Source organism: Colletes latitarsis, chromosome 3 (assembly GCF_051014445.1).
Source record: "Colletes latitarsis isolate SP2378_abdomen chromosome 3, iyColLati1, whole genome shotgun sequence".
NCBI classification, from domain to species: Eukaryota; Metazoa; Arthropoda; class Insecta; order Hymenoptera; family Colletidae; genus Colletes; species Colletes latitarsis.
The window spans coordinates 34,799,559-34,818,110 of record NC_135136.1 but is presented as its reverse complement, the minus strand read 5'-3'; the positions used below and the strand labels follow the sequence as shown (position 1 = coordinate 34,818,110).

Here is an 18,552-nt window from a genome sequence, read left to right as displayed (position 1 = left end):
AGACTGCTCGAAATTACTTTGGGCAGCTTCGGAGAATCGAAAAAGAGGGCATGTGTCAGTTTGCCTTTGTCGACTGTCCAAAACTCTACGAGCTCACGTACGCGTGATCTGGCATAGTGTGCGAAAGTGGAATGAGTCCCCAGTGCACCTGGGGCTCCGTCTGGCATCTCTGTTTGGGCCCAGACGACAGAGCACCGCACGAACGACGCGGCCCTCCCGCTGAAAGCGTGCATTCCGCCGCTGTACAGTGCTCAGATCTATACACGATGGTCAAAATAAACCTTTGCAAGTTATCTTCCACGAATTCGACTTCAATTTTTACTACTCGACCCACGAGGAAGGAATAAAATAAAATAAAACGATAAAATTTGTTCGTAGCATTTCAGAAACTGAAAGCTACATACGAGAGCGTTGTAATTCGTCGAAAACAGGACTCAATGTTACGACACGATGAATTGCGTCACATTCGCTACCATTTATGACGATGGTTGTGAAATGGCGCATTCAAAATATTCTGTTATTAAATATATTTTATTTTTACATAATTGATAGCACTACATTGAACTCTTTCTGGTGGACTCGATTTTAAGAGCACGAAAGAATAGTACTGTTTCGTTAAACAAAAAAGAAAAACGAGATAATGTAAAACACATCGATAAAAATGCTATTCTTCGAATAATGAATTGGCAATGAAATTCGCTAATTGATCGTTCGGTGAGCTCGTAACGATCCTGACCGCTGCTCAACGAACACAACTCAGCAAATTTTCATACTATCTCTCCTTCAAATAGCGTTTAGAACTGCAACGACGGTGAAAGTTCTTAAGCGTGGCTTAAAAATTTGTGCAGTTGCGAGAAAAAATATCCGACCAGTATTTCGTAAAAATTACACGATATTACTATCGATACTACAAACTAATATTTTAACACAACTGACCTATAGTGTATCGCGTGCAGGTCGCGCGTATTTGCTTAATAAAGTTTACAACATTTTCCACAGACAGATACGTACTATCTTAACGACGTTCGTGCTTCTTCGCTAAGTGGAACTTGACTTTGTTAGACTTCTGACCTCGAATACTGACCAACAGTAATAAGTAACTGTGACAAGTCCCTGTTAAACATGTGGGTGGAATATTAATGAGTTGAGACGGTTTGAATGCCACATTAATCTAATTACATTTAGACAGAACATCGAAAATATATAATACATAGAAACCTGAGAGATATCGAAATCATATGGCGTTTAAATCGATTGTATACAGAAGCTATTTTATTATAAAATTAATTTACTTCGATACAAGATAAAAAAATTATTTAAAACAGTAAAAAGAAACTTTTTTTATATTTTAATCATATTTGAAACGGTATGAGAGAAACCTACTCCCACAATGATTAATGTTTAAACAAAATCGTATACATTCATTTACATGGTGAAATGCTTCGATTCATTGGCTATCAAAAAATAGTAAACGGCACGTAGAAATGCAACTTTCATAATGTAGGAATTTTTCCTTCTTGAGACTACTGTGCGCCGCTGGAATGGCGAGGCTGGCCGCGGTTTATCTGAATTTTTATTGCAACGAGGCAACACTTTTAACGGACCGCGAACAATGTGGAAAGGCGAGTTTACGACCCGTTACGGTAACTCCTTTCCGATATTACTGTATAACAGTAGCGCGGAATGTCGTTCTCGCCAGTGGACCAAATAGAAAGAAATAGCGTTTCCTGAGGGTCAAGTTTCGGTTAAAAACGAAAGTAAAACAATATCTTAGTTTGGGTAGGAAATTAGTGGCTGACGATGCTTCGAAAGAGACCAAAAGTAACTAGGTAATTTAAAATTAGAAATTGTTAAATATATCATAGACTTTTGTTAATTATAGAATAGCGAATAACAATTAAGAAACACGGAATTCTATAATAGTTCTAGATACGCAGTCGACATGTGCATTCAGCAGAGTAATTTTTAGATGTGGATTCCAACATTTTGATAGTTTTCTATTTATTTCTTACGAGGCAGAAATATTATTATTTCAAGACTGTAAGATATTAGTAAAAGTTCGTACAAAATCGTATTTCAAATTCAACTAACGTTTCGCATACCATTGTGAAAATTATTATATTCTGTTCGATACTAAACACGTGTGCTTGTAACGTTACAAGTGCAACGACTGGTGTTGGTACGATTGAAAAACGGTGTTTATAATATTTCTGATCATTGCAAAATAACTGTCCATCCGTAGTCCACGACGCGGTGGCAAAGTACAAAACGACCCTGGGCAAAAATGAGTTCGACATGATTATAGCATCGTATTACCTAGGGATCAGGCAAATTCCACGTCAATTCCTTCTTTTCCACAAGGTAATTTCGCTAAACCACGACCGTTCGTGTACCGTTCGGTGCCGATCTTCTTTCTCGCGTCTCGTAATTTACGTAATAACGCGTGCCTGACGAAATTTCCACGGTAAAACGTAGTCGACTTGCGACCCACGCGTTCGGGTCTCCAGCTTGGTGGGCGATCGCCAGAGCCGGACTTTTTATTCACGGAGCAACGAATAAAAACAGTCGACTCCTTCGTAAACTAGCCTTTGTCCACAGTTTCCATCATTCAAACATCAATTTAAAAAGGGACTTTAAGGATTTTAATTAAAAAATATGACCGTGCATACTTTTCTTAACTATTGACAGAGGTTTGGAAACGATCTCAGTGAGGCAACGAACATAAATAAAAATCAAACTCATTATTACCAAACGATATCATTCCTATACGCGTTGAATTTGAAGCATTTTATTCGAGTATTAGAAATATCCGTAGCTGAGGCTAATAAAATAATTATTTTTGCAGGAATAAAAGATGAACGTGACTTGACAAATAGAATAGGGAACAACTGAGAAGTGTTACTTTAATTTACGACTGAAATTTGCCGAACCCTGGGGAGTGGGGGACACCGTTTTAGAAACGACGAGCGCGTATTTACGCGTTAGATGAATGAGTCAGCTGGAGACGCACGGCCCGATCTCAGCGATTTATTATTGGCGAACGCGCGTCTACGCGAGCCCTGTGTAATCTCTGTCAGACAGAAAACACTCGTCGCGGTTTTGTTTGATATTTTCCACGGCTCCGCTGTTCCACGGCGACGTATTTACGAGCGCAGATCTTAACTCGTGACGAACGATACGGTGACGAATAAACGGCAACGCGAGTAACCGTACGTCGCTAAAGCTGCATACCAACGCGTGGTATCTATGATCTACTTACTCCGCGATGCGGGCACGTCGAACACCACGGGCATCTAATTAATACTTCGCTACGTTGGATCTACGTCATCGAGCATTAACATCTTATTCGCATCGCGGAGCATCGCCGGGAGTCGACGAAATTAAAAACCGTTCAGAATGTAAACGATCCGTACCATCGACCTACAAACATTTCTTCCTTAGAACAATTTTCTACGTAGCAATTTCTATCGCAATAAAAAAAAAACGACGTCCGTAAACGCCTGATTAATATTTCTAGCCTTCGCAGACGTGGTCTTTGCAAGCGTTGCAACGTTGTGAATACGTACAAGGAAATATACAAATTCGTCGACTAATTTCGAAGTTAAACGACGCGTAAATAATCGCTCGGGTCCGAGAAACGAGCGGAACGTTCGTGAATCGAAGCGCGCGTCGACTGGTGTCAGTGAAATCGTTACGGGACGCATCTACGCAGGAAACCGCGGCGTGACGGTGCTCGAAACGCGGAATTTCGCGTGTACTTGTGGAAACTTACCTCGCCGACACGAAGCGCCACCAGGACCCAGCACAGTACCGACACAAGCGCACTGGCGAACGCGTGTAAATTGGTCCTTCTCACTGGCATTTTTGGAGGAGTGCGTGCCACACTGGACGGTGCTGTCTGCGAAACGTGTCGCGTTCTCGCCAAGGCTGTCTCGCGACCGATCTCACGTCACATTTTCGTTATTTCCCGAGATGTGTCGCATCGTATCGTAGACACCAGTGGCGAAGCCAGCGTATTTACGAGGCGGCCACGCGGTTCTTTCCGACGTTCCGCGAGCTACTACGGGGTCCCGTTCGTTCGCGATCTCTCGTGTACGGTGGCTCGAAAAACACGATGGCTCGTTGAAAGAGAACTGGAAGCGAATGTTATACTGGCGCAATAATGACTGTTCCTCCTGAGCTGCCCCCAGGGACGCTCAAGTGTTCAGCTTTTTGGTGGGGATAGATCGTGCAGCGGCGGCCATTCCCTTCTCATCCGATGTGTATGCGATCCACGCATTCATGTCTCCGAATCCGGCGATGAGCCTCCGTTGTTTCACGTCGTGGCTGGACGGGGTCAGCACCATACACCACGCCGTTTCTCGGTACAGGCAGTCACCTTACCGATGATTCTATGACTGGAATAGACGGACTTTTGAAAGAAATGTATTTAAAAAATGTGAAATAAAATATTTTGAAACGAAAATGAAATAAGGTATACTCCCCTTAAATACTAGCTGAAACGTTAGATTTACCAGGCATTGCACTTATTTTTATTGTAATCCACTGTATTCATATCTATAATCAGATAAATTAATTCAACATAAATTGCTAACAAATAATATATTCATGAGTTTTGTAACGATTTTTAATAAATTTTTTTACGTGCTATGAAAAAGTTGTTTTGTACTTTGTTATAGGTGCCCATGAGCTCTACTTGACCCTAAAATTTCATTGAAATATATTCACTATTGTAGAAGTTATGATTGTTTGAAAATTGGTCCACTTTTATGGGGTTTTTCTCACTTCACGGGGTCAAGAAACAATTTTTTCAATATTTTTAGAATTTCGACATATTCCCCATTAAAATACGCGTCATTTGCATTTTTAAACTTTAAAATCGTCCAATCCGTTCAGAAGTTATGACGTTTCTGTCCTGAAATTATATTTTCTGTCTACTTCACATTGCAAGCCATAGTTGTGCATTATTTAAATTTGCTTTGAATAAATACTTAATTGGATAGTTATCCAATTCGAAAGAGCTATTCAAATGATTTATTTGAATAATTATTCCTCGTTATTCGTATTGATCGTCTGTAACGGAGGTACCAAACATCCCGGAAATCATGGAATTGTTCAGCACACAGTTAACTCGTTCCGCGTTTCGCACTATGAATCATATATGTCTTGCAAAGAGGTCAAGGCTATAAAAAATATCTCTGATTTTCATGAATTTGTCTTTAAATTTCCCGTACTATTGCTTCGTTGTAGATTTCTCATCGTAACAATTCTATTTAGCCATTCTGATAATAAAACGTTTAACTTCAAAAATGATTATAACGATTTGAGCACCCACCGTATTTATCTGATTTGTTTCATGATTATTTAATTTAAAAAATCAAACTTTTTAGTGAATTATTTTCCAAATTTTATTGTCATAATACACAACACTCATTACCTGTATGAAAACACTTGAGAAACTAGGAATTGATAGGATGTCTGCAGACTTGTATTTGGGTTCAGGATGGCTATTTCGAGTATCTTTTATAGAGGCAAACAATTGCATATTTTAAAGTAGATCCCACAATTTAGATGTATCCCTTGTATTAGCGCGGAATTAATGATAATAGTAAAGTGATAGGTTAACAGGTGGACAACGCGTATCTTTTTTCCTTTCTTTTTATTATTATTATTATACGCTTTCGTTGTTATAATTATAATAGATCAAGATTACACAATGGTACTCTACAAGTTAGTTTTGATAAGAAATAAGGGCGTAAAAGGCTCGTGTCCTTCCATTTTCGTAAAAATTAGAAGACGTAGAGTTGTATCGAAATTGCTATCGGTTAATCGGCAATACAATGTATGAAATGTACAAAGCAGGCACGACAGCGGCGCCCAGTTACTTGCCGCCTTACTATTACGTATTTTACGTTTAAGGTTAATATTGTAATTCGAACGTTAAACGGAAGACTCGTTTACACCGCGACGTCGTTGCCACGTCCGACGCCACGTGGTCGCGTTGCAAACGGTTTTTTTTAAGGCGATTTAAGTACTAATAACGGTTTTGGCACTTAGATTTACCATTGCACTAATTATAAAATGGTACCGCTTCTTTTCTGGAGAGGGAAATTCACCTCTACGTTGCACGTATTGGACGCTGTGATTCCGCGACGATGTATCGAAGGAAGAAGTCGTTAATTGTATCATTTCGCGCCATGATAACGTACGGACGTAAGCGTTTCGTGCATCCGCAAGAATCGTTCGTTTCTCGCGATCTTTCTGCACGATCTCGTCAGACGTATGTACAGCGCGTACTTTGCGTAGAAAATTTATACGGAAAATGTGATCGGTCGACGGAATTTCGTTGTGCAAAAGTTGTCGTCCGTTTTCAAGTCCATCGCGAATATAATAGTCGTAGCACGTTTTAATTATAAATCGTAGTTATCCCTTGCGTACGCGTAGTCAATGACTATATCTAAATTCTACCATAAGGTTGACTGCACTACGCTTCCCTTCTACTTTGGCATAACGACCGAAACAAAATCTCGCCTATTTATAAACGTTCGTGCTCGGAGGGACGAGCAATGAAGGAAGAAAAAATGGTGCGTGTTTAATTACCACTTTTCTTTTTTTTTTAACATCGTCCTCGAAGACTCGACCCTTCTCTTACGCTGCTCTCTATTCTAAGTCCACGTTTGGCAGTATTTGGATTCGCGCAAAATATTTCTCATCTCTCCTCTCAAATCTCTCTCGCTCGTGTAAGGCAATTTTCAAAGCTGTCGTACGCGAAGTATTGCTTTAGCAAATCGCTTTAGCTCGGTAAAGCGATGCAAAACTGCAAACGTTACGACGCTGTGGTACCCGTTTATAGTCGATTAGGTTACGATAATTTCAAACGTAAATGCGAAGACACGATGACATCTGACGCGCTCGATTGTTGATAAAAAGTAATTACGCGACTTGTGATACAGTTCGAAATAATTGGAGGATTCGAGTGACGTTATCATCAATGGATCGAAGCATGTTTGAAGTAACGCTATTTAAAATAAATAAACATTATTCCAAATAATATTTCTTCGCCCAAACTCGGATTTTAAATGGGTGGCTCTTTATTTCTTTTATTTCTAGCATGACGAAGAACCAATTAAAAATACTACTCTCGCGTTATGATTCTCTCGCAGTGTCATAGTGTCGATCACAAGAAATGAAAATTTCTTCCAACTTCATCTTTTTTGTACTCTATTGTATTGTCTTTTTCTATCCTATATTAAACGGGACTTGTAAATTAACTGAATCCTGGCTATCGAATAAAGGATTTGGACTACTTAAAAGTAAAATAAAAATTGATTTCGGTACCAATCGCGAAAAGAGTTGCAACATTTGAGACGAACGAACACTGTTTTAAAATTGCGACACTGTTGCTATAATCACGGTCCAAACGCGAAAAGAATAAACTATATTACAACGACAAATTCACGAGTCCCTGTAAATTAGACTACGCATCTCTATCGTCCGTGGTATTTGTTTTACTCGCTCGAATTGTTCAGAAACCTTATCCCTTAATTGTTCTGAGCAGTGTATAAATATCGTAACGAATCGTGCAATGCGTTTGAACGAAAATGGCTATTGAACGATGAATGCAACGAAGACGCGGCATATACAAGTACTTCGTGGTCAAAGCATCATGCGAATAAAATTTGGTCACTGCTCGAATGCGTTTCACCGGATTCTTGAATGTGCTCTAAACAACTAGAAATAAGCTAACGAATACTTTCTGTGGAATGGCTGCCTTTATTTATACAAAATACTATCGAACGTTCGGCCGCGTAAGCATATAGATGTGAAATGGAAGCACAGTGTGCTCGAGAATCCTCGAACGATTATCGATACTTTTCGAACGGAAGCGATTTCGACCCTAGTGCTAGGTATCCACTTGAAAGTTTTACCTCCAAAAGTTTCTATCGAGCCCAAAAATTGTAATCTGTATTATGCAGGCCCATAATTCTTTTCTTCTATAGGATACCGCTTCAATGTTTTTAAAATATATTTTCTACCACGCGTTCTCCAATTTCAAAGATCTTGTAATGTCAAAAGTGTGGAATAAAAATATTTGGAAAACAATGGCGACTGTCGTAAAATTCTTGAGTGGACGCCAAGCACGACGCAACAGGTGATAGCACGGTACAAGTGAGAACGAAACGAATGTTTATTAATTGGTAACTGTCATAGTACTGTCTATATGCTTAAGCAGGACAGCGTTCATCCCTTGCTATTCGACGCGTATCCCAGCGATACTGATAAGTTCATCGTGCTAAAGTTCAACCTTTCACTGTACGAAACGCGCGGGAAACGTCGACGAGAAAAACTTTAAACGAGTCCAAAGTCGGTGTGAACGGTGACATCGCAGTTGTTCGGTTTCTCAGCGGCCGCCATGTTGACTTCGACCAACGTGTCCACGCTGTTGATCGGGCAGCCCTTGAGAATTTTCTGCGCCGCCAAACTGGTGAACTGAACCTGCATATCGCTCAGACTGGGATACGTGTAAAGGTCGCCTCTACTGACCGTTTTTTCGAGATTAGGTTCAGAACCCTGTGGAGCTCTTTGCTGCTTAGTAGCCTCGAGGTTCTCTATGTAGACGTTGTTGAATGATCCACCAAAACCATCGAACGATTTGGTGGGCGACGGGGGATTCGAGGCGATGTTGTTCTTCGAACCTGGACGCAGGAGGTTTCTATAACTCAGAGCGTCCTTCGACAGCGACAGACTGAGCTTCCGTGAATTGTTCATGGCGTCGTTGGTGTTCTTCATGCTGGACAGGGTGGCGGCTGGATGCTCGTTGACCAAAGTATTCTTGTCTATGTTGTTCGTCGAGCCGTCGATCAGGTGGGCCTGGCTGTTGTTCAGACGGTTCGTTAGCTTCAGCTTGTTGGGCAGCTCCTCCTCGACCTTGGGTTTGTTCTCCTTGTCAGACTCGGACTGCTGCTGGCTCGGTTTCGACTCTTTGGAACTGTAGAGCGAGGATGGACGCTCTAGCTTGCTCGACTTGTTCAGCTTCTCGTCGTCGAGCTTCGACTTGTACAGCTTCTCTTCGTCTATTCGGGACTTGTACACCTTCTCGCCGATCAGCTCGCGGTCTTGCTTCTCCTTGCAGTCCGTGGGCTCCTTGTCGGCCACTTTGGTCTTCACCGTCCCGTTCTCGAAGGTGATCACGGACCTCATGGGCGAATTGTTCTGCTGCACGTAGATCTTTGTGCCTGGGGACCCGGATATGGTGGTCGTGCTGGTGGCATTCGAGGCCAACGTCACGCTGTTCTGAATCGCGCGTTGCTCCTGCGACGGACTAACCGGCGTTAAATTCGTGGACACCTGCAGCGTGATCGAGTTCTGCGCCTCCTGCAACGGCGTCAGTGATCCTTGTTGCACCACCTTCAACGGAGACGACTTCACTGGCAGGGTGGACGTTTTTAACGGCGACGACGACAGCTTGCTGCTGGAAATCGATTTGCCGCTGGAGTGAGACGAGTGCCCGGACGACGTCTTTTGCAAAACCTATGAAGACAACGAATCGTTTTTTGTTTTTATCGGCGTTTAGAATCATCCGTGTCGGATTGGATTTGTCAGAACACTCGAGTAAGTACCTTGTGTTGCGGCGATCCGTTCGATTTCGTAACGCTGCCGGTGGAATCGTGACTCGGTCGCCTGGCGTTCGATTGTCTCATACTGGATCGTCCCAGCGTGGCCGTTTTCGCAGGGCTGGCGTTCGTCGTTCGAACGGAGCCAGAGCTACCGCCGCTTCTGCTGGGCGACGAGTTGGCCGAGTTCTTGCCATTTTGCGTCTGATTCCGGCCTTGATACGATTCCTGGTTGGTGCTGGGCGGCAGAACGGACGCTCTGGACGTGCATCTGCTCAGACTGGAACACTTCGATCGGGGCAGGGTCGAGCACGGTGATCGATGTCGTCTGGAACTCCTGGGTGTCGAGTTCGCCAATAAACTAGAGGAATCGCCGCTGGCTTGGCGTCGATGTCGCCTCGGCAGTGTGGCGGATCGCACGGAGCTTGAGTCGTCCCAAACTTGGAAACTGGCCTGCGATTGGTCCAGGCCCTCCATCATCTAAAAACGTTACTCCGTTAAGAGGGGTGGTCACTTGTTTCACCGCCAAAAGTTTTTCATAGTGGTCACCGTTGCTACTCCTTGCGACAGAAAGAGTTAACTCCTTATAGCACTACATTGAACCATCATTAGCGGCGGCAATGCTTTCCCTTTAAAATGATTTTTGAATTTTATCGATTCGACTTTCCGTTTTGAAGATATCATCGTGTAAAGACAATCATAATTTTTAAAATTCCGCTACGTCTGACTCTCCGCCTTACGAAAGCCTATTAACGCGTATTAAAAATACTAAAAACTTTAGATGCGTGCAGTTTCGAAACTACTAGTGTTTGATTAATAATTGAGCCGTCGTTAGAAGCGGTGAACCTTCCTCTTTAAAATGGCTTTTGGTTTTTGACGATCCGACTTTCCGTTTCGGAGATATCGTAATTTATGTAAAAGTGTATTTTTCTTAATTTGACTATCTCTGTCTCCGTCTGACGCGTCGCGCCGGACCTCCTTGTCGCACGTTGACCCACTGACCGAGTGACCGAGTGACGTCACGTTTACTATTTACTACGAGCACGTGCGGTCAACAACCTTGACAAGGCCATAGTAAACAAACTCTTCGAAGCCTTATATCTCCGAAACTAGCCACTGCATCGACTTGAAACTAAAATCGCTATATCTCCGGAACTAATAAAGCTATCGACTCGTACAAACGCTCGTTTTAAAGGGCATTTCATCCTCTATCCAACGACTATACCAGCTACTTTAATTTTTTATCTTCTATGTTTATTTTGAAATTTACTTTGACGCTATATACCTAAAAAAGTTTCAGCAATTCCTATTGATCATAGAACTGGTGTGCGATAAAACTGGATTATAAATTGTGTATTTAATTGAAAATTAACTTAAATTTGAATACAGGATGTCTGCGTAATTACTAGCCAGTATTCATTCGTAAATACTTGTTTTTTCCGAAAGTAACTACGATATCGACTTGGGTTTAATGTTAAACTATTTTGATGCTCGGTTCGACCGGAGTATAAGGCAAGGAGTTAACCCGTAGCATTTGCTTTCATTCTCCGGGGGCTGTTGGGCGAAAAAGCATAGGTATGCTTTTTTATGGAAATACGTCCGTCTCGATTGAACTCACCGAAGGGCTGGCTGCTCTCGTTTGAGTGGCCACGCTGTGTAGGTGAACGACGCGCGGGTTAAACCACTCGGTAGGAGGATACTGAGCGCTGAACGTGCCCATTAACGGTGCACCCTTTCTTCGTGTACTGCGTCGGAACAGCCTGGAGAGCAGACCTATTTTCTCTGAAAAAATTCCGGAGAAACCTTGAGATGAGAGAAATGCAACCCATGTTGCGTTTTGCGTTATAAGAGATCGGGGATCGAGGAAGGGCTTGCCAGCTAAGGGTGACTAAGAAGCTTCGATTTGGATGTTACAGCCACAGTTGCAGTTGCAGTTGCGTTTCTTTCGGTGTTGCGTAGCCTCGATCGGGAACAAGGCATCGAAAGAACTTTCCGCCGTCGTTTTTATTGCAATGGCCAACGAAGTAAATGGCGGAGAAAGCCCGGTTAAATAATTTACTTGTCGCGGATAAAGACATTCGGCATCGGAATGAAAGTTGTAACGCTGGTGCCTCTTCGGCAGCAATCGATAAGCGTTTTCTTTCTTATACATGCACCGAACAAACACAAATTTTATTCGCGAACAAATATTTGACAGGCCAAAATAAAATTCAAGACATCATTTATTCGTATGTCAAGTAGGTAATTTTTCGAGCTGCTTATTGCTGCCTATGGCGACTCTGATATCAAGTTCTTTTCGATGCCCTGTTCCGTCACAATGTTTATTTCTATGAACACAAGATACGCATTTTCGAGCGCCCATCACCTACACTGTGCAGAAACTGAATGTTTAACGAAAATGATTCGTGTGGGAGCATCAGCTTCGAAAGGAAAGCTGTGTTCAAGCGATCACCCATCACCAAAACAATCCCTTCCCCGACTCGACTCACTGGTTGGGCTATGAGGCGCGCTGTCGGTGCTCGCATACTCCGCGCTCGACGAAGTGTCGCTTCTCTCCGGCCTCCGTGGCAAGGACCGCGAACTTCCACTTCTGTGCAGGCGTCTGGCTGAACCCCAAAGCCGGAGCGAGTGTCGCCTCTCCAGACGACCAGGCATCGATCGACATCTCGCGAACAGAACCTTATCATTGGGATTACCTGGAAAGCGAAAACAAAATCATTTGTCGTTGCTCGAACTTTTCTTTCGTTACATTATCCATACGTGTAGTAATAGGTACTGAATTATTTGACATAGGGAAGTCAGTAGGTTTGTGAATTATTCCCCTCTGGTCAAAACGTTCGAGTTTAATCGATATTATGTTCAAAGTCTGTCGAATTGAGATAAAATTTTAGCTCCTCGTGGTAGAATTCAAGTAACCTACGATCAATTGCAGCTGGTGCTGAGAAGTTTCAAATCATCCACGATAAGGGTTGAGACTTGTGGTAAGTTTACAGTAATCTGCTCTGACTATTAATAAATCTCAGAAACTACATTTGGATCATTAGTTTAAAAAATAGGCTACATGATTGAAGATTTTGTTCTACCTTGTATAAAATAAGAACTAGCCGAATACTTTAGCACAGGTTGAGAATGTTTTGAGTTTCCAAGGGGTTGGCGATTGTTCCTCGCAAGTCTGATTGCAGGCACAGTGAAAATCTTGCGACGAAAAAAATGTGACGTTTGAATTTCCGGGTTAATCCCTGTCGTGGTTCGCGAGTGGCGAGCTCCCATCGAGTTCTCAAAAAGTGGAACGCCCTCGTCCCTGATTTTCATCGCGGTACACAGCCAGAGGCGGTGGCGACGACCGAGTGGGTTACCAGCGTGAGAATCACTCGAGAACCGAGTAAGAGAAAAGTAGGAAGATTATATACGTGGCCCCCCACGTGATCCCGACAGCGTGTGTAACGGTAGACAATGTCGTGACCAATAGCTAATATATCGGCTGTGCTAAACGCTTTCCAGGGATCGCCGAGTTGGCACGGTCTGTTCCGTTCTGCGATGTGTACCGATGCTCGCGTGTACGTCCTCCATACACGTCTCGATGTGTGTAAGAGTCGAACCGTGCAAGGTGCTGAAGGTGTTTCCGTGTCAATGCGCCAGAAAATTCCAGTTTGCGTGGCTCCGAAACTTTTGACCAGCGAGCGTGTGCATTTAAGCCGCGCATGCAACGACCTATGCTACGAGAACCTGTACCGATCAATGGCCCGGCCGACAATGTAACATCGTTGCACGCAACGTTACGCTCGGTGATGGATAAAACATTACTCGAATAATAGATAACCGATAAGACCGACGTGTGCAGCGATTCTACACGTCTAGACGATTTACGGTTGAACTTTAATTTCTTGATTGCGATACGTTGCACTGTACAGAGTAATCTGGAGCAATATGAGTTGTTTTTAATGTGGTTTTATGTGTAGTTACAATGATGTAAGAATATATCACAAGCTTCTAGGTATTTGGAAAACATTTGTAATTAGGTTTTAGTATCTATAAAATAGACATTAAAGATTACTAGTGAAACCAAATTACTGTATTCCCTCCATGGGGTAAATTGTTGTCTTTGAATAACATAGGAGATGTACAGTGTTGCTTGTAATTGATGTAAATATATTTATAAATTAAATTTAGTTAATATGTGCTTACAAAAATTTATTGCAAATATTTATTTACTGTGTTTGTAAATTCTTTATTTAATATCATCGTATACTTTTGCAAGTTTGTGTCCTATTACTGTGATTTAATAAAACCTAAAACTTTATGGTTCTATAATGAACAGTTACCCTGGGTCAAAATGAACCCAGAATCTATTGGACGAGGGTCAATTGAAATAATATTTATCTATTTTGAAGAAACTAACATCCTTATAACGTATGAGATAAATGGCTCTGGAAAGTCCAATTAATAATTTCTTATTCCTCGACAATTTATCAAAGATACTAAAAAAAAATACATAATTCAAGCATACCACAATGTCTATAACGATGCCAATTCAAACAATGAAATTAAGTAGCAGAGATAATTAGAACAGAGAACCGAAAATCGTATCCCCACGGTACAGATGTTAAATAAATTTCTCTATCTTGTCGAATAAATGTTGAACAGCGTCGAAAAGCGCCGTGACTTATTCGTCTTTGTTAAGTTTTAGTTGCACAACCCTGGGTTTCTGGGTGCGCCGATACCGTATAGCAGTATATGGAAACGTATTATCGTACAATGCTATATAATCGCGTTGACCATACTCGGTTCCAGGATGCTCGATAAAGAAAATGTCGAGTTTTCTTTGTATAGGGAATGATACGTGTCCTCCCTCCCTCCCACCGGCATTTGAATTTCTAATTTCGAGTCGCGCGGAGCGGAAGGGACGTAAATTCGAGCCCGGGATACGACAGCCACTCTAAATACCGAGATAAGGTAGCGCAATTTAAATCGAATCGCGACAATTTTTCGATCCGATCCGCCGTAGGAATGCACGGTCTTCCGGCGCGAGCTGCGTGGCTGCCAAGGACGACAACAACATAAACGCACCGGACTCGTCCATCGAGTTCAAGAGAAAAAGGTCCCGGACGAGGTGCAGCTAGTGAACTCCTCTACGGGCACACGGAACGATCCCCGAACACGTGCCGAACGAGTTTCCCAGGATCGAACAGTCAGCTTAGAACTTTGTTTCCTGGCCACACTTTTACGACAAACGCGACGAAAGCAACATTGATTTAGATTCGGGACGAGAAGAAGTCTATGCCTGTATTAGGTTCGTGCATGAGAAATGGTTTTACGAAGAAAAATTCAAACCATTCTTAGAAAAGAAATTTTTATCAATCGAAATAATTTCCATCAGCTCGAATACGCTTCTGCAAAAGAAGGTCCTATGCTCTTTGATATCTAAAATTTTTTTTTTTAAAAGATGTCTAGTACAGATGATAGGTAGGTATTAAATTTTCATTTAATTGTACAAAACATGTTCGTGTTCGACTTTGTATCAAAATGAGCAATCAACGCATCGAATACGGTTGATAAATAAAGGCTAATTTTGCGAGATACTATGTTATTACAAAACCTGTTATATCTGTGAAACGTTTAAGACCTCCTCGTTCCTTTTTGCGAGATAGACTACTCAGTTAAGTTCATACCTATGCTTCGTAAATATCTTGATTCACACAAGGTAGGTTATGCATTTATCACTGAGTCAAATTTAGTGTAACGTTTACCTATTAACACATTGAAGAAACGATTCATTGATTCTAAATTGTCCTAACAAAGAGAAGCAGAAAGAATCGTTTTGAATTTTGTATACAGTCACCGAAAATTAGTGCACGAACAATGCTCTCGACGAGGCTACAATTTTTTGTCATTTGTATTCACGGCGAGCACATAATCTACGAGTCGCAACGTGTAATTTGTTCCTATAAACCAGGCATATCAATCGCGCGACTTGCTTGACCTTTTTATCGCGAGCCTATTGCTTGCTTGGGACACTAATCTTTTAATAATGCAGAGTATCAAAAGCAATTATCGCGAAAAAAAATTAAAACTAATGGGTGTAAATCGACCTACTCGAATATCTTCAAAATTGCTGATGATACTGAAAAATGATAGGCTATAGGGAGCCAAAGAAAGAGTTTCTTGTTTATTGTATTGAACATTGTCTGGAAATTTGGGTTCCTCACCTCCGCAAATGACGTCTGCCAGATTTGTCTGCACAGCTTGATGCGTGACGTCGCCGTCCCTGAGCGTGAGCATTTCGCCATGCACCAGGGCCATGGCTTCGTCGTTGGACATCAGCATGCTGCCCTGACCTCTGGATCCGCTGACTTCTCTGGAACATCTCCTGGAGTTGCTGGAGTCGCGCCTGAGCCTCCTTGTCTCCGGGGTAACGACGAAGTAGCCTTGCGACGTGTGATATATCTTCCGTTCTTGCATCAATTTTGCGAGGGCGTCGTAGACCAGTTCGCGGCTCGGTCTCTGCATGGCTGGGAACGCGTTCCTCAGAGCGGATCTGAGCGTGTCCAGAGTCGCTGCTTGCCTCTGGGACGTCAGCTCCAGGATAGCCCAACAAAGGGCTTCCGGCAGCGGCGTGAATTGCCCCTGAGCCACCGGGGCGACCAAGCAATCCTCGATGTCGCCTGCAAGGAAAACCATAAAATAATTGTAATTACCTTCGCCTGACAAACATGAAACTTATCACGCGTCCGGGGATGTTTAGAGTTGCTCGAATTTTAATGTGCAATAGAGAAACATCGAATAGATCGGTGTACTTGTCATTTTATAGCGTCCCTAACGACATGTACGTTATTTTAAATAAGTGTTTGGAAGAAACGTTGTAAGCTTCGAGCACTTGGCCATTAATGCCCACCATGATAGTCAACGCGTTAACTATAGTATCACACTCTGACGTAGATTTATTTATTTCGATGTTATCGTTCGAAACTTTTATAATATTTAACACGAGAAATTATAATTTTGTTTCGTTACAATTTGAATAAAGATTAACTACACTATTGGTATTCTGAATAAGTATACTCGTCGAGTGTGTATGAGGAACGAGTATGTTAAATACGAGGACAATTTTAAATGATTTCTAAAGCAGGCCTAACGTAGAAATAAATAAATCTACTCCAGAGTTTACTGTAGCAAGTAATGTGAGTCACACTAAGGAGTTTCACTTAATTCCTGAAGTATACTGGTTATGGAAACTTGCAAGGCTCAGAGCGAATAAATGTCTACGAAGTTGTACGGAGTAAAAGAATCAATCCACGGTGATTATGTCTGCATCAGCATTCTGATAGAGACTTTTTCTCAGATTTTACTCCTGCAACTTGTTGCCTATCGGTTCCCAAATGTAGATCCATCTTCCCAACACCAGACGCCCTGTGCTCGAGACAGAATTCGCTAGGAAATTATTTTATCTCGTAAACCATCTTCTAGGCACGAAAGATCGATCAGATTGCTATCTATAAACTTCCTGCGTCCGATAGTCTACCAATTCAGACATCTAGGTCATCGATAAAATCGTAGCTGGATTAATTTGGAATAATCTACATGTCCTAGTAGCGTCATGAGATTTTGAAGCGTGGATGTTTTATGGAGATGAAGCATCGATCGAAATTCAAGCCCAGATCTATCGATTGAGCCATTTAGATGGTAGACCGATTATTTCCATCGAAGTCTAACCTTTGAAAAATGGCTATCGATCGACGGATACGAAACGAGCTGTTTCGAGGCAGCCGAGAAAAATTGTTGAAAGCACGAGTGAACCAAGATTTCCTCGATTATGCAAACGTAAGGTTAAGATCGTAGATACGATGGCCTTATTGGAGTTTCAAAGTTCTTGCGTTCATTGAAATTCACCCTGCATATTCGCTCGGCAGAATGAAACCGTAATAGTAAGTTGGCTGCCAGGAACTGGCGACATTCAAGCGACTGCCTTTCTAGCTTCGACCGAGACGGTTTGGGTTTCCATGCATGTCCCGGCTACAAACAAAGTATTTCATTAACGAACACATGTTTAACGTTCTCTGGCCGTCTAACGTAATATTTAAGCCACGCTCTCCAGAACAGGTTAGTTCGCGTTCCCATTTACGACAGCCATGCAGGAATATTTATAAATGGTATATAAGCTACTATACAAGATGTTTGCCTGCAGGTGGGCAATCTAAAACGAGGATCAGTAGCGATCGAATTGAGTTATTAATTGCTGAAGATGCACGAGAAACTCAGTTCTCTTTTAAACACATTTAAAACATTCTTCTGCAGTTATTTATTAGTGCCAAATAAGTATCAGAATAATTTAGAATCTACAAGGGACAACCATCTAATAATAATTTTAGTCCAATGATCGTCCCAATTCTCCCAGAAATAAAATCACACGAATACTCTTCGGTGTCTCGTGAATACCTGACTTCTCAATATCCATGGAAATTAGCGATTTTAAACACTGCTATCGAGCGATACTGGGCGCCATGAATTTTAACTTGGTATTTCGTTTGATCTCGTTTCCCAACAGTACGAAGAGAGTCTGATGAAATTCAGCCAGACCTTTGGTACCAGAGATTGTTCCGTATAATCCCAAGGTGGTTGCTAGAGAGACGTATTCACGGATTGAAGCCTCAGTCGCATTGAAATTTCATTTTCAAACAGGGGAAGATGGGGGATATTAAGTTCGTGACAAGTGCTTCACGGCAAATCTGTGCTGTATTCGTATTCTAGCGACGCATGCCTATAAATTCACTTAGAGAATATTCTCGTGAATCTGTCGTGCCTTGCATCGCGCAATGAACACGCAGGTATGTGTCCGTGAAAGCGGGAAAGTTAAATGATCATATGGTTCGAATATTTTGCGCGCCGTAAACGGCGTTTTATTGCAAATAATACAGGCATATCCTCTCTTAAAAGATCCTCG

The 18,552-nt window shown here is 42.0% G+C and overlaps 2 protein-coding genes across 4 annotated transcripts in view; both read right to left on the bottom strand.

The window, feature by feature from the left end:
• The window catches only part of LOC143340244 (uncharacterized), a 47,530-nt gene extending 43,355 nt beyond the window's left edge, over positions 1–4,175 (bottom strand). The window contains exon 1 of the mRNA XM_076761965.1: positions 3,773–4,175. Within this exon, the coding sequence (XP_076618080.1) occupies positions 3,773–3,862 (90 nt within the window). The 5' untranslated portion in view covers positions 3,863–4,175. The remainder of the gene's footprint in view (positions 1–3,772) is intronic.
• A 2,427-nt stretch (positions 4,176–6,602) lies between these two features.
• The window catches only part of Knockout (Stork-head domain-containing protein knockout), a 235,492-nt gene continuing 223,542 nt past the window's right edge, over positions 6,603–18,552 (bottom strand). For 2 of the 3 annotated variants that reach the window (XM_076762167.1, XM_076762165.1), the window contains 5 exons: positions 15,821–16,276; positions 12,104–12,310; positions 11,233–11,417; positions 9,621–10,094; positions 6,603–9,531 (listed from right to left, as the gene is read on the bottom strand). In XM_076762167.1, the coding sequence (XP_076618282.1) occupies positions 8,350–9,531; positions 9,621–10,094; positions 11,233–11,417; positions 12,104–12,310; positions 15,821–16,276 (2,504 nt within the window). In that variant the 3' untranslated portion in view covers positions 6,603–8,349. The remainder of the gene's footprint in view (positions 9,532–9,620; positions 10,095–11,232; positions 11,418–12,103; positions 12,311–15,820; positions 16,277–18,552) is intronic. The other variant, XM_076762168.1, reaches the window with a different exon arrangement.